The sequence below is a fragment of the Elaeis guineensis genome, chromosome 13, assembly GCF_000442705.2.
Source record: "Elaeis guineensis isolate ETL-2024a chromosome 13, EG11, whole genome shotgun sequence".
Lineage (NCBI taxonomy): Eukaryota > Viridiplantae > Streptophyta > Magnoliopsida > Arecales > Arecaceae > Elaeis > Elaeis guineensis.
Window position 1 is genome coordinate 3,260,230 of NC_026005.2, and position 14,184 is coordinate 3,274,413.

Genomic DNA, 14,184 nt, shown 5'->3' on the forward strand with positions numbered 1-14,184 from the left:
GAGTTAAGGATCTTTTTGAGAAAATCTCTCTAACATATATTAATTATCCTAATATAGCATGTTATTTCTAACACAGAGCTTCTTTGGTTTTCATGTTCAAAACCGAGAGAGAGAGAGAGAGAGAGCAGTCCATGAGACTTTTTTATTTTCCTTTTTAGATCAGGAGAGTCTTCAACTTGGAGGAGAGTAACAACTAGCAAAATTTGTAATGAATGGACCAATATATTAAGAATCTTGATGTGGGTCTAAATTCTAACATATAACCAATAAAATAAGAGTGATAGAAACAGAGGCTGATCTTTCATTATCACCTATTTTATCACTTTTTAAATTTTTTGTTTAAGTTAATCAAGGATGTTTTAGTCATTTCCAGGGATGCAACCAAAGGCTCTTACTATTTTCCTTAATTCAGAAGTATTATGGATTAAAATTGAAATCATGTATTTAGGAAGAATAATAATAATTATAACCATTACAACAATAATTAATGGTTTGGTGGAGTCCATTATGAGGGAATAGCACTATTATCTAAACTTTGCTTAGAAACGGTGCACCACATCAACCATGGATCATAACAGCATCCTTATCATAGCAATTTATTATGATGGCCATATGTTGGTTGGGATCTAAAACGTTTCTTAAGGGGTTAAATGTACATTTGGGGACAGCTTAAACTTATAACCATCTTCTTGTGATTGTCGCCACAAGAAAAAAGGTTCATCTTCCTTTGATTTCAAACTTTGACAAGGTTCAACACCTCAACTTCATATTTTCTTTGCTACGGTTTCTTCAAGAAATTAACTTCTGCACCATGCGTGCAAGACTATCATGTTTTATCTGAATCACGAGACGAAAGTAACCCAAACAAAAGCTACCTGCCACATGAATGAAAAGTACATTTTAAAAGAAGATGGCCTCAATTATTAGTTTAGGCTATGGCTGGAGGAAGGAGGGTGTACGTTTGGTGGGAAAGAAGGGTCCACCTTCCCACACATAAATCCACTGTTAGATTAGACGGTGGTCTCTTCATCACTTCATCACTTCGGCACTTATGCAAAAATAGTTAGAGAAGTTTAGAGCGCTTTTGCGTTCTATGCAAAATATAATTCAATAATTAATATTATAAAAAAAATTATTTTATATATAAAATTTAATTTAAATTTATGAATGAAAAAATTATTAATTGAATTAGATCCATCGTGAATCACTAATAATTATTAATTAAAAAAAAATACATGAACGAAGCATGTGTTTTGGATTCTTTTTTTTGCACTTCGTAGCAACAACACATACTGCTACAATGTATTTAATTCTCTCTTTTTTTAACAAACAAAATATTATGGTCCACGATGAATCCGGTCTAACCAATAATTTTTCATGGATGATGTGCTAAGCATAAAGCTCATTAGAGTGACACCCATACATTGACCAGAGAGGACTCCTTTTTTCTAACCCCGGGTGGTCCGGCCACCTAGACCTTGTCCATCCACTCTCCTTCCAATATTTTCATCACCAACCCTGATGACATGAGACCCAACAAGGGAAGTGCTCCTCCCTAACTCCAAAAAGAGGAAGAGGATTCCAAGGCACACCCAATGCAACGCCCTTCCAATCTCCTATAAGACTTCGAATGCAAGGCCCTCTCTTCCTTTGAGATGACACTTGAATAAATTTAACTCCCCACCTTTTCCTCCATTACCTTCCAAACCACCACTTTCTATACCAAACCTTAAAGAACACACTCTCCACCTACCTTCAGTAATGGAGACACCAAAATTGATGTCATTACTTCGGCACACCGCCGAAGGCCGTCGAACCAAGATGGGCGGCAGGGGGATATTTCGGATGCTCAAACTGTTTCCCATGCTCACATCCGGCTGCAAGATGGTTGCCCTCTTAGGCCGGCCAAGCAAAAGATCACTACTCTCTGACAAAGCTACAACCATCACATTATTTGGATACAGGAAAGGAAGGGTGAGCTTGGCCATACAAGAAGACCCCATGTCTCCACCCACCTTTCTTATAGAGCTCCCCATGCTCACAAGCTCTCTCCACAAAGAAATGGCATCTGGATTGGTGAAGATTGCGCTTGAGAGCGAGACAAGGACTCAAAAGAAGAAGCTCATCGAGGAATACCTTTGGGCTGTTTACTGCAATGGCCGGAAGTCGGGTTATTCGATAAGGAGGAAGCAGATCTCCGACGACGAGGGACATGTCATGCAAATTCTGAGGGGTGTCTCCATGGGTGCAGGCGTTTTGCCATGCGACAAGGAGACGAAGGAGGGGGAGATGACATACTTGAGAGCTCGGTTCGAGAGGGTGGTGGGATCGAAGGACTCGGAAGCTTTGTATATGATCAACCCCGACGGCGCCGGCGGGCCGGAGTTGAGCATCTTTCTTGTGAGGGTGAAGTAAACTATGTTTGGACTCTATGCTTCTTGTGCCATATACTCTCCCGGTATATATATGAACTTTGATAAGTTCTCATTTGTCATTGATATTGCAGTGGTGGTGGGAATTGTTGAGAGCAAGTAGAAAATACTTCTTTTTTCCAATGATATGATGATTTTACTTAAAAGGCAGTTTGTGATCAAACTGATAGGAGTCTGCAGAGAAGTTAGGCATGGTAAGGTTAGTCCTCTGTGCATCCATGATCTGAAGGCAATTTCAGTTCCTAGTGTGTTATAGGTTTTGTATCTTTCATATATGCATGTGCGGAAGTACCTTCTTGCACTGAAATTTTGATTTTCTTCAGAAAATTAATGCTGTACCACCTGAGCTATGGTCATGTCAAAGATTGTCATGAATTCTTCATGAGAACTATTGCAATACCTGTGCCAAATATATTCCCCAACTTTATCTTAGTTAGGTAAGACCTTATCATGTTTGGCTATTTATACTACGTTTGAGTTGCCTATACGGATCTCATTTTGCTGCTATTTATTTAAAAATCCTTTTCTCTGACCAGAATGAGCCACATGTGAATACAATTTTTGCTCTATGCACTGAACAATTACTGATTAACAATCTTGCTTAAAATTCTTGATGGTGTGTTGCTAATAAAAATAAAAGAAAAAAAAGAACTTGTATATAGAGTTGATCATATATATATATATATATATGGTGCATTAGATACGGATAAGTTGTTCAAGAGATGCAACAGTAATGACTGACGATAGGTTGTCTAAGGGAAACCAAGATAAAGTGCATGTCACAAGATGAGAGTGCCTTTATTGGCTCCATTCGGTGCATTGGGCACCAATGAACGTGACATGATGTTAGCTTTATGATGGTAGGGAAGAACCACTTGACCATCCCCAAAGTGAGGTAGACCAGCTACACGAGCAAATCAGCAAACATGTGATTGCTTCCACCAACTCCATGGCACGTTAGCAGGTTTTTTCCTATATTTTTTTAAATGGTCTCCACTATGTTGTACAAGAACAAGTATGCAAACAAACAGGATCACTGTATGCATCGGTATGCTAATGCATCATGCCAATCAGCTCGTTTTTTTTTGTATGGGTGAATCATCACGTTGGGCACATAATAAATGAAGCACGTAAAAAGAAGATAAAATGATTTGTATGGTAGTGCATTCCATAGACGATATCATTTCTCATTTTTTTTAGGAACATCAGTTCACAAGGACCCACCTTAAGAGGATGGCCATCTGGAGGCTCCACATGACTCCAAGGCCTTGTGAAAGACACCCAGCAGCAAACTCCAAAGGAGAATGACCTTCGACTTCCCACACAACAGATATGGGAAATGACTGTATCCATCAATCAGCATCAAGCATGCCAGATCCAGCTCATGATAGCATTGTAAACTGGAAAAGCATGAATTTGGTCAGTCTTCCATCTCCCTCCCATAAAGAAAATGGGACATCATGTTCTATGTATTGTGCTTCTAAAAGCTAGTTTTAAGTGGAAGTACACGGCATGAGGACCGTATTTTATCCCAGTTGGACCTGACTGTACCTAAATATAAAAACATAATTATACAATTTCATGATGATGCTTGCATGCTCAAGAAACAAAATCATGATTTTAAATATCAAATACCGAATCTTGTACTATTTTTCATTGAAATAGTATGTTATTGATATAGTAGGACAGGACACGCCGAAACTAGCTACAAACATCCAGAAAAAAAATGAAAAGCCATTGATATGCACTGGTATACTTAATATAGTATATATTGTTGGTATACATCGATATAAGTTTATACGACTAATATGCACCAATATAGATGGTATCAGTATACTTGGTTTCGCAATATTGAAATAGTATCATACCGATGGTACTGTCCTATTTCATTTTAACAATACTCTTATAGTTAGAATTATAATAATTAATGATCAAATACAATGTTACTATACATTTTCCAATTAAACATGAGGGAAGGTAACTTAAACATGAATTCTTATTCAAATGAAAATTACTTTAATATGAGCCAAGAAACTGAACATTTTTAACACAAAAAATTGTATATCAAATTTAAAAATGAATAATTTATAAATTATAAAATCTATCATTGGAATAAAGAATGAAACACAATTAGTCAAGAGAAGATGAGTGGCGGTATTGTTGGTTATGATAAGCAAAGTTTAAAATGTGAAACATGCAAACAAGCATGAAGGGGCTCTATGGTTGCTTGCAATTAGATCTTTCTACAATCTAGTTACACATAAGGTTAGGATAGATACAAATAAGTTAAACAAACACTAGCAAATACACATACAATACTTCTTATAGCTGCAATAATTTTTACATGCTACTAGAAATGCAAGGTGCCACATAACCCCTAACTACGATTGTCATAAGAGACATAAGCTCAGCTACATATGTGTCATGCCACACAATTACAAAATTAATAAACAAGTATTGTTGAAGGTTAGGGCATTCTTTTAAGAGGACCAAAGCTTAATCTGAAATTCATTCAACAATAAAAGATAAACAAATCCATGAAGAATTACAAAGTTAAAAGATGTTAAGCACAAGCTGGACTTTCCCTCTCCTTAGGTCAAACTTTGGACAAACATTTATGGTTAGGGTCTTCTGTGATATAATTCTTCAACTTCTAGCTTTGCCATCAAAGTTCCATTTCTTTCGTATAGTCCAGAAATGTTATAGCATCCTTCTTCTTCTTCGATTCCTAATGCTTGACCAATATCAATGGTGACTAAAAAAGATATCAGACTTGATGTAGATCACTTTAGCCATAATAAATAGGGTTGAACCGAATCCAAAAGTAAGATCCACCATATCAAAAAATCAAAAAATATGCACCAAATTTTAGGAGGTCATAGCTTGGTCATACAATGCTCCATTGAAATGATCTTTAATTTCTTTGAAATTGAATAGCTTTTTGAGATCTATAATTTTGGGCCAACCTCTTGAAGGGTTGAATTGGAATAAAATTTCATTATTTGAGCTCTAAAAAGAATTGATCAAATCGAAACTTCTCTTTTTAGAAAAGATTTTGATGGATGTTATTTCCTAATCTATGAAGAATTAGATGGAGCGATAGGATATAAAGTTGATGTAGAAATTGAGATCTACCTTCTATAGGATTTAATATTTTTTCATGATTATTTATATTAGTTATTTTTTTTAAAGATCTAGTCATAGTTGAACTAAAAGAGAAATCCTACTTAAATTGTGCAAGAGGACCTCATTGGTATTATAAATAGGGGCTATTCAATTTAAGAGATGTGAAAAATCAATAAAAAGAAAAGATGATTGGAGCCCTACTTTTCAAGTTCTTTCATTTTCTTCTAGTTTTTTTTTTTGAGAGATTCGAGATGAGCTAGTTCAAAAAAAAAATATTTCTCTTTGATCAAATCACATAGATATTAGAGCCTCGTTCCTCCATCGAGCAAGTTGGTATCAAAGCATCGATTTTCTACATCCATAGAATCTTAGTTTATTGTTCAGGTGCATAAGTAATATAAGCAATTAAGAGAAGGGTTATTTATGCTTCAAATATATTGAAGGATAAAAATGAGTATGGTTACTAGTTCTTCCTTGATAGATGATGAGATAAAGGGACGTCTTGCATAACTAGAGGAGAAGATTGCTAAACTCATTGAGATCATCTCTCAAGTGATGATACCTTCAATATAAGCACCAATAACTTCTGTTGTGGAGCTATCTCTTATGTTTGAAGATAAAGATCCTCTATTCAACTATTTAAAGTTGAAGTTCAAATCAATAGAACTGTCAACAGATCGGGTCTAGCCCCAAAACCTGCAGATATTTACGGACGGATATGGGTCTGATATTAGTATTGGACCCGTTTACCTGGATCCAGATCCGGATTCGGATCTGATAAACCATCATGTAAACGGATAAGGTATGGATATTTAATACCCAGATCCGATAGATCCGAGATATGAATAATATATATATATATATATATATATATTATAATTGTATGTTGTTATGTTTTTGGATGCTTTAATTAGAGTTTTAGTTGTTGAATTTGAACAACTTTTATACTTTTATTTGTATAATCATATGATTGTATAATTTTTAGATATTTTTCTAGATTATTGTATAATTTTTAAATTTTTTTTGAGACTTTAAATATGAGTTTCGGATCTCAGAACCGGATCCAGATACCCGGGACCCATTAGGGTTCGGATCTGGTACTTCAAGGCTAGACCCGTCCAGTATTCGGGTCCGGGTTCGGATCCAGTACCTAAGATCGGGTCCAGATCTGGATATCTAGGTTCCGACCCATTGACAGGTCTACAAATCAAGTTCCCCTTATACGATGAGACTTTTGATACCGAAAAATTAGATGATTAAAAACATACTTTACTATCTATAGATACTTTAGTATCTAGAAAATAACTTTTGCCTGATCTAAAGCTTTCTAGCCATGCTGTCTTTCCTAATAGAATTCATATATGATTTGAACCACCAATTCTCCTCATGACATTTCTAATATGACAGGAAGCAAATACAGGGGCCTAGTCAAGAAATAGTTTTATCCAATTTGCCATGAGGAGAATTGGTGGCTTAAGTAGCAGTATTTGCATTACAAATCAATAGGTCCAAGACTATACCATTAAGTTCTATAAACAAGGAATCTCATTTGAAATCTGCATCGATGATTATGTAGTTTTCATGAAGTATGTCAAAGATCTCCATGAGAATATCCAAAAAGAGTTAAAGCTCTTAAAAATTAAAAATATCAGTGAAGGTAGTGCAAAGGTAATGGGGATCAAGGAGAAGAATCGATCTAGGAAGGCAAGAAGAAAGATAGTAGATAATCAAGTTAGAAGGGGGAGTAAGGTAAGAAGCAGGCCGACTTGACTCAAGAATTATGGTGATCATTGTAACCTTCATGAATACATCAATGAAAAATGTTGGAAGCTTCATCCCAAATTGAAGTTGAAGGATAATGATTCCAAAAAAAAAAAAGGAGAAGGCTATCCTCAATACTATAGAGATTGATAAGCTACCCAAATTCGAGCAAATAGACTCCAAACTGAGTTTAATGATGAGAAAACTCGAGACAACAACTAAAATAGATATAGAGGAATGAGACAAACTTCTCTGCTTATAGATGTCGGTGAAGTAGAATATCATTAAGGCTATTATAGATCTTAGAAGCTAGAAGAATCTTATCTCTAAATGTTTGATTTAGAACCTAGGATTATAGACCAAGTCTCATACATGTTCTTATCTTTTTTGTTAGATTCAGAAAGGTATTGAGTTGAATATCACCAAGTAATGTACCTTCAAGTTCACCATGACTGAATGATATATTGATGAGGTAACTTATGAAATAGTTTCTTTGGATGTTTGCCAGGTTATCCTTGGGAGATTATACATTTGGGATTGAGATGTAAAATCCTATAAGAGACAAAGAAAATATTATCTCGTAAAAGATGAGATTAATGATTTCATAAGCAATGCCTACAGAATATAAGATAATATTAATCTTACAACTATCATGCCTAGACAAAGTGATTTGTTAATGCCTATAATAAGTTTATGATGATGGTACGAGAAGCCGATACTACTCATGAGCAGCCAAGCTCTCATCCGTTAGTTTCCACCAATTGATCAACTAAGATCGATATCAAGGAGTCACTGTAGTTATTATCAATGAGGAATGATGATAAGGAGTATGCCTAACATGACATCTAGATACAAGTGCAAACTAAGTGATTCATCGAGATCCTCCAGTAAAGAAGAAAAAGGCCATAATCCATTTTTGAGCAAAGTCAGATTGTTCAATTGTGAGATAGGAAAGCAAGTATTTTTTCACCTTTAATTTTGATTTAGTATGAACTAAATCTTTTAAATAAGAAGAGCTCTAGTTTAGAAGGATTACGAAACTTGACATGGACCAATTTAATTATTATGAGTAAAATTGGATAGGGTTAAGAAGCAAGATCTACCATATCAAAACTTTGAAAGTCATAATTTAGTCATACGATGCCCAATAGAATTGATGTTCTTTTTCTAAACCGAATAGCTTTTTGAGATTTACAATTTTGGGCAAATCTCTAAGAGTTAAATTAGGCCAAAATTCTATCATTTGGGCTCTAAAATAGATTGATCAATTGAAGCTTTTCTTTAATTTTAAGAAAAACTTTGATTAGATATTATCTTCTAATCTATAAAAAATTAGGTAAAGTGACAAAAGACAAAATTAATGTAAAAGTTGAAATCTACATTGTGTAGGATTTTAGCATGATTATTTATATATACTAGCCTTTTTTTAGAAACCTAGTCCTATTCAAATTAGGAAAGAATCCTACTCAATTATGTAAGATAGGGCCGCATCAATATTATAAATAAAGGCTATGTATCTTAGTTTACAAGGTGTAAAAAAATATCCAAAAAAGAATGAGTTAAACCCCACTTTTGAAATTCTTCCATCTTCTTCTAGTTTCTTTTGAGAGTCTCGAGTTAAGTGGACTAAGAAAAATCTTTCTTCTTCTCGATCAGATTAAAATAATTATTTGAATGGCCATCAATAAAATGGTTCGGGTATTAGATTCAACAATAAATGTAAAATTAGTTTGTTTTTCTTTCTTTTTCTTCCAAATTCATTCATTATAAGGAAAGCTCTAGTTTTGGTATCTCCTGCAAAAACAACGCCTCAATGGGAAACTAAAATTCCAATTTTTTTCCTTTATCTCATTAGTTAAAGTTTCACTTATTATTAATTCATTAGGATAAGCATCAAATTTTTGATTTTTTTGAGCATGATCTCAGAAAAAGATCTTCTTGAGCAATAATAGGTGCAAGTATTCAATCTTTCTCCATTTGGATAAGCAATTAGATACAGTTCTTCTATTAAAATAAAAAAATTAATTAATTAATGAATTATATATATATATATCCCAAACTTTTCACAAGAGAATGTTATTTAAGGATCAGTATTTTTAGAAATGCTATTGGTCCTTATAATAAAAGAATCAAAAATATTTTGCACCAGAAAAGGAAGAACAAAAGAATAATTGTATTGCACGGCTAAAGCGAATTAATTCACATTCTCTTGTTTGGCACCATGCCGGCATTGCTCATTCAAACACATCTTCCCAAGCCTGAGTCATCTTTCATCGAAAAGCATCTTGGCAAAATGGGTCAATTCTTCTTCATTTGTTCCTGCCATTTGGACTGCTTCATACACTCTAGAGTCTGAGTTCACCTTCGATACAGATTTCTTTAGCAGCTCTTCGCCAATTTGAGCAAGTTTCAGCAAATTCTCCTTGGAAGATACATCTACAAATACTGTGTCACCCATCAAAGTATCATCCTACAAGCCAAATATTTGTCACATCCATCAAATCAACAAGAAACTTAAAAATGAAATTTTGTTAGCTACTAGAATGTTTTTTTTTAAAGTGAGCTACTAGAATGTTATTATTTACCTGTATCCGAAGATAGTTACTCTTGCAATGCAATGCTTGGAATATGACCGAGGCATGGATGTCCACCATATCGGAACTAGCTTGACTGAAACTATCAATCAATGGTGTCATGCCATTGTTGTATAGCCATCCAAGCACGCGCCACTTGGATGCCTTGGATGCATTCAATTTTCTTTCTTGCTTGGCTGATCCTGTCCCCAAAGAGAGAACCAGAAATTTTCCATAGTCTCCTAGCTTTATTGGAAAGAAGTCAGCATTTTGTTAGAAAATTTCTTTTGTAACTTCATTCAAGGCTAATAATGTCTAAGATGATTATAATCGAAGCATTAGTTGTTCCTCATTATAAAATAGTGCAGGAATTTATAATTGAAATGGTGTTCGTGTGATGACTTACCGGATTATTTGTGGCAATCCCTCCATCAATGAGATTAAGGCTTCGGGACTTCCCGTTGAAGCCTTCGGTTTGAAAATAGTGTGCAGGAAAATGTGTCGGGGCTGCTGATATGCATAAATCTGACATGAGAGCATCCTTTGAAGCTTCCTTCTTAGTCTATATAGAAGGAAAAAATATTCATTGCAACGATGATACCACATCAAATCTATAACAAATCAATAAAAATATTTATATTTTATCGATTTTCATGGATAATACTTCACACTATCCCCTAGTATTTTATCCATTTCTGACTATTGATTGGTTTGTTACAACGATGACGTGGTATCACCATTGTAACGAAAATTTACTTGTATAGAAGGGGGAAAAGGTAAAATTAATGCCAAATTTAAATGGTGTTTTGAGGGGGAAACATATTATATAACTCAAAAGTGGAGAAGATGGTAGGCTGAAGAAGCTTGATGTCAAAAGTGGGAATAACTATATTTGTTAGTCTGATGGAGTCTAGTCCCACCAAGCAATCGCTGTACTTTGGAGTGTAGATACTTGCCGTCGTACTTTGGACCCGTGATGCTACCAAATAAGCTCTTCACTGATCCTAAAATTCCATTGCTGCATGAAGAGAGGCATCATGAAGTTAATATAAGAAGGCAACTATAAATTCTTGTCAGAGAGTCATCATATAAATTGTTCATCAAAGTCCTTTAGCCTCGATCTTTAATTAGTCACGTAGAAACATTTGCGTGCATCCTAGTCTGGAGTTTCATGTGCAAATCAAAACTGGTCTCCTCTCTCTCTCTCTCTCTCTCTCTCTCTTTTTGATAAATGCTTAGGTATGACTGGAACCATTTTTCTACATCTTTAAGGGGTGTTTGGTTCATAACTAAAATCGAAATGAGAATCGAAATCGGAATGGCTTGGAATCAAAATCAGAATGGTCAAATCCTTCGAACCATTTGATTCGTGATCGAAATCAGAATTGGAATGAAAATTTGAATTCATAGAGAAAAATAGGGATTGAGTTCTATATAGATTGAGTCATTCCCATTCTATCCTGAAATCAGAATCGAAATGGGACTCCTCCTAATCAAACAATTAGAATGAAAGTCATTCATTCCGATTCCGATTCAAGAACCCCATTCTCTCCAACCAAATATCTCCTAAAAGTTCAGTATTTTAAAGAGTTTGGACCATGCTGCCCCATCCTTACCTGCTCATAGAAAAAATCTTTGGACAATTTTCAATGTAGAAGTCATTGATCTCCTTTGCTGCGAGGAGTGGACGACTATTCTCATCTGGAGCAGCGAGCATGGTGGCCACTAACCCACCAGTACTTGTTCCAGCAATTACATCAAAGTAATCTGCAATTCTCACATCCTTTCCATCAAGCTCCTACAGCCAAACAAATGTGATTGTTGCTTTCCAGAGAAGAATATTGCAAGTATACCTATAGAAAATTTTTAATCTAATGAATGGAATAGGGTTGCCGTACTTAAAGCTTGGATTCGAGGAAGGCAAGGATAGTTCCAGGGATGATGCCTCTCACATCCCCACCATCTATGCATAGCACCGTAACCATCTTTCCAAGGGAACGTGGAGACCTTGGTGTGGCGATGCCATCGCTGACGGTTGAAAGGCTCGAGCTAAGGGAACTCATGAGGCTTTGGCTAGTTGTAATGCTAAGGCTTTTGGGATTCAGGATAACTTGAAACAAAGTTAGGTTTGTGCAATTCAGGACTCTGAACCAATGGACGCTTAATATGTAAAAGAAAAGCCCGAGAGATGCAGAAAAAGGAGGAGAAACATAAAAAAAACAAGTGGAGAAGATCACTTCATTATATTTCACTATGATATGTACATCCATATATAGAGATGAAGAAGAGAGAAACATGCAGGAAATTGGAGAGATCATGGTATCAATCACATGATCCTCCCAATTCAAAAACAAACCATAGTAATTATAAAATATTCTAGACAATATTCTAGACAATGGACATTCCTAATATTCTGTAACATGCCATTGTAAAAAATATTCTAGATAATGTATATTTCTAATATTCTGTATATTCCTGATATAGGCAATGTACATTCCTAATAGTCCCCCTCAAGTTGGCGCATAGAGATTTCGAATGCCCAACCTGCATAGAATCTCTTGAAAATGATCACAGCCGAGAGCTTTGGTAAAGATATCTGCAAGCTGACAATGTGTAGGAACATATCGTGTAGCAATGTCTTGAGATTGTAGTCGCTCTCTGACAAAATGACAATCAATTTCTATGTGTTTGGTCCGCTCATGAAACACAGGATTTGCAGCAATGTGTAAAGCTGCTTGATTATCACAATAAAGGAACATGGGACCATGATGTGAAACACTGAGGTCGGATAAGAGGGCTCGAAGCCATAGTAATTCACTGATAGTGTGTGCCATAGCCCGGTATTCGGCCTCTGCAGAGGAACGAGACACTGTTGTCTGTTTCTTAGCACGCCAAGAAATCGGAGCATCTCCTAAGAAAACATAGAAACCTGTAGTAGAGCGCCTTGTCATGGGACATCCTGCCCAGTCTGCATCACAATAAGCATATAACTGAAAGGTGTTGACACTTGGAAAAAATATGCCTTGACCTGGAGACCCTTTCAAATATCGCAAAATACGGAAGGCTGCGTCTAAGTGTGGTTGCCGAGGAGATTGCATAAACTGTGTCAGAACATGCACCGAGTATGCAATATCAGGCCTAGTGATGGTCAAATAAATGAGTCGTCCCAGCAATCGACGATATGGACCTGGATCATCAAGTAGTTTTCCATCATCCACCGTGAGCTTGAGATGTTGCTGCATAGGAAATTTTGTGGGCTTGGTCCCAATCATTCCGGTCTCCTGGAGAATGTCAAGAGTATATTTTCGTTGTGATACAAATATGCCCGAAGGTGATCGTGCCACTTCTAATCCAAAAAAATATTTTAAGTTGCCCAGGTCTTTAATGTGAAACTTGTCTTGCAAATATTGTTTCAGTGCCTGACATTTTGAAAGGTTATTCCCTGTAATAATCATATCATCCACATAAACAAGAATGGCAATGAAAGAGTCCTCATCCTGTTTGATGAACAGAGAGTGATCGGCTTTAGATTGAGTACAACCATATTGGAGCAAGGAGTGGGAGAACTTTTCAAACCACTGTCTTGACGCTTGCTTGAGTCCATAAAGAGACTTACGCAACCGACAAACACGTGTATCACTTGGTTTTAGAAATCCTGGCGGAGGTGTCATGTATACTTCTTCATGAAGATCGCCATGAAAGAAAGCATTGTTGACGTCCAACTGATGTAACTGCCAATGTTTAGCGGAAGCAACAGCTAAGAGACACCGTACTGTAGTCAATTTAGCCACCGGAGCAAAAGTCTCGGTGTAGTCAAGGTCTTCTATTTGTGTGTATCCCTTTGCCACTAACCGAGCCTTGTATCGCTCAATAGAACCATCGGCCTTGTATTTAATTTTGTATACCCATCTCGATCCAATGGGTTTCTTTCCGAGTGGTAGATGCTCCAAAGTCCAAGTGCCATTTTGCTGGAGAGCAGTGAGCTCAGCCCCCATTGCTTCTTGCCACTTAGGATCCTTTACGGCTTGAGAAAAAGTTTTAGGTTCTTTATGAGAGGTAATAGCTGAAATAAAAGCTCGATAGGAAGCATTAAGCTTAGAATAAGTGAGGTAGCAAGAAATAGGATAAGGCTTACCTGAAGTCACTGAATTGGCGGATGTGTCCGGGGGTCTCCCCACTCTTGGGGCATCGACAATGTAGTCCTGTAATCGAACGGGTTGCTTCCTATCTCTGACGGGCCGTGAATTAGGTCCAATGATCTTAGAAGGTGAAGCCTGCTTAGGAGAGATAGT

General features: G+C 36.2%; 1 protein-coding gene and 1 pseudogene across 4 annotated transcripts; one reads left to right on the forward strand and one right to left on the reverse strand.

The window, feature by feature from the left end:
* The first annotated feature begins 1,360 nt into the window (after positions 1-1,360).
* LOC105034419 (protein MIZU-KUSSEI 1-like) lies at positions 1,361-3,978 on the forward strand. 4 transcript variants are annotated; one of them, XM_073247782.1, is made up of 4 exons: positions 1,361-2,400; positions 2,507-2,631; positions 2,756-2,869; positions 3,633-3,976. In XM_073247782.1, the coding sequence occupies exons 1-2, from the start codon at positions 1,762-1,764 to the stop codon at positions 2,561-2,563; spliced, it is 696 nt and encodes a 231-aa protein (XP_073103883.1). In that variant the 5' UTR covers positions 1,361-1,761; the 3' UTR covers positions 2,564-2,631; positions 2,756-2,869; positions 3,633-3,976. The 4 variants fall into 4 exon arrangements, with proteins under 4 accessions (XP_073103883.1, XP_073103881.1, XP_073103882.1 ...); XM_073247780.1 differs by having other exon boundaries at positions 1,361-2,406; positions 2,507-2,869; positions 3,633-3,978; XM_073247781.1 differs by having other exon boundaries at positions 2,507-2,869; positions 3,633-3,978.
* Positions 3,979-9,582: 5,604 nt separating this feature from the next.
* Positions 9,583-11,877, reverse strand: LOC105034426 (patatin-like protein 2; annotated as a pseudogene).
* Positions 11,878-14,184: the final 2,307 nt, after the last annotated feature.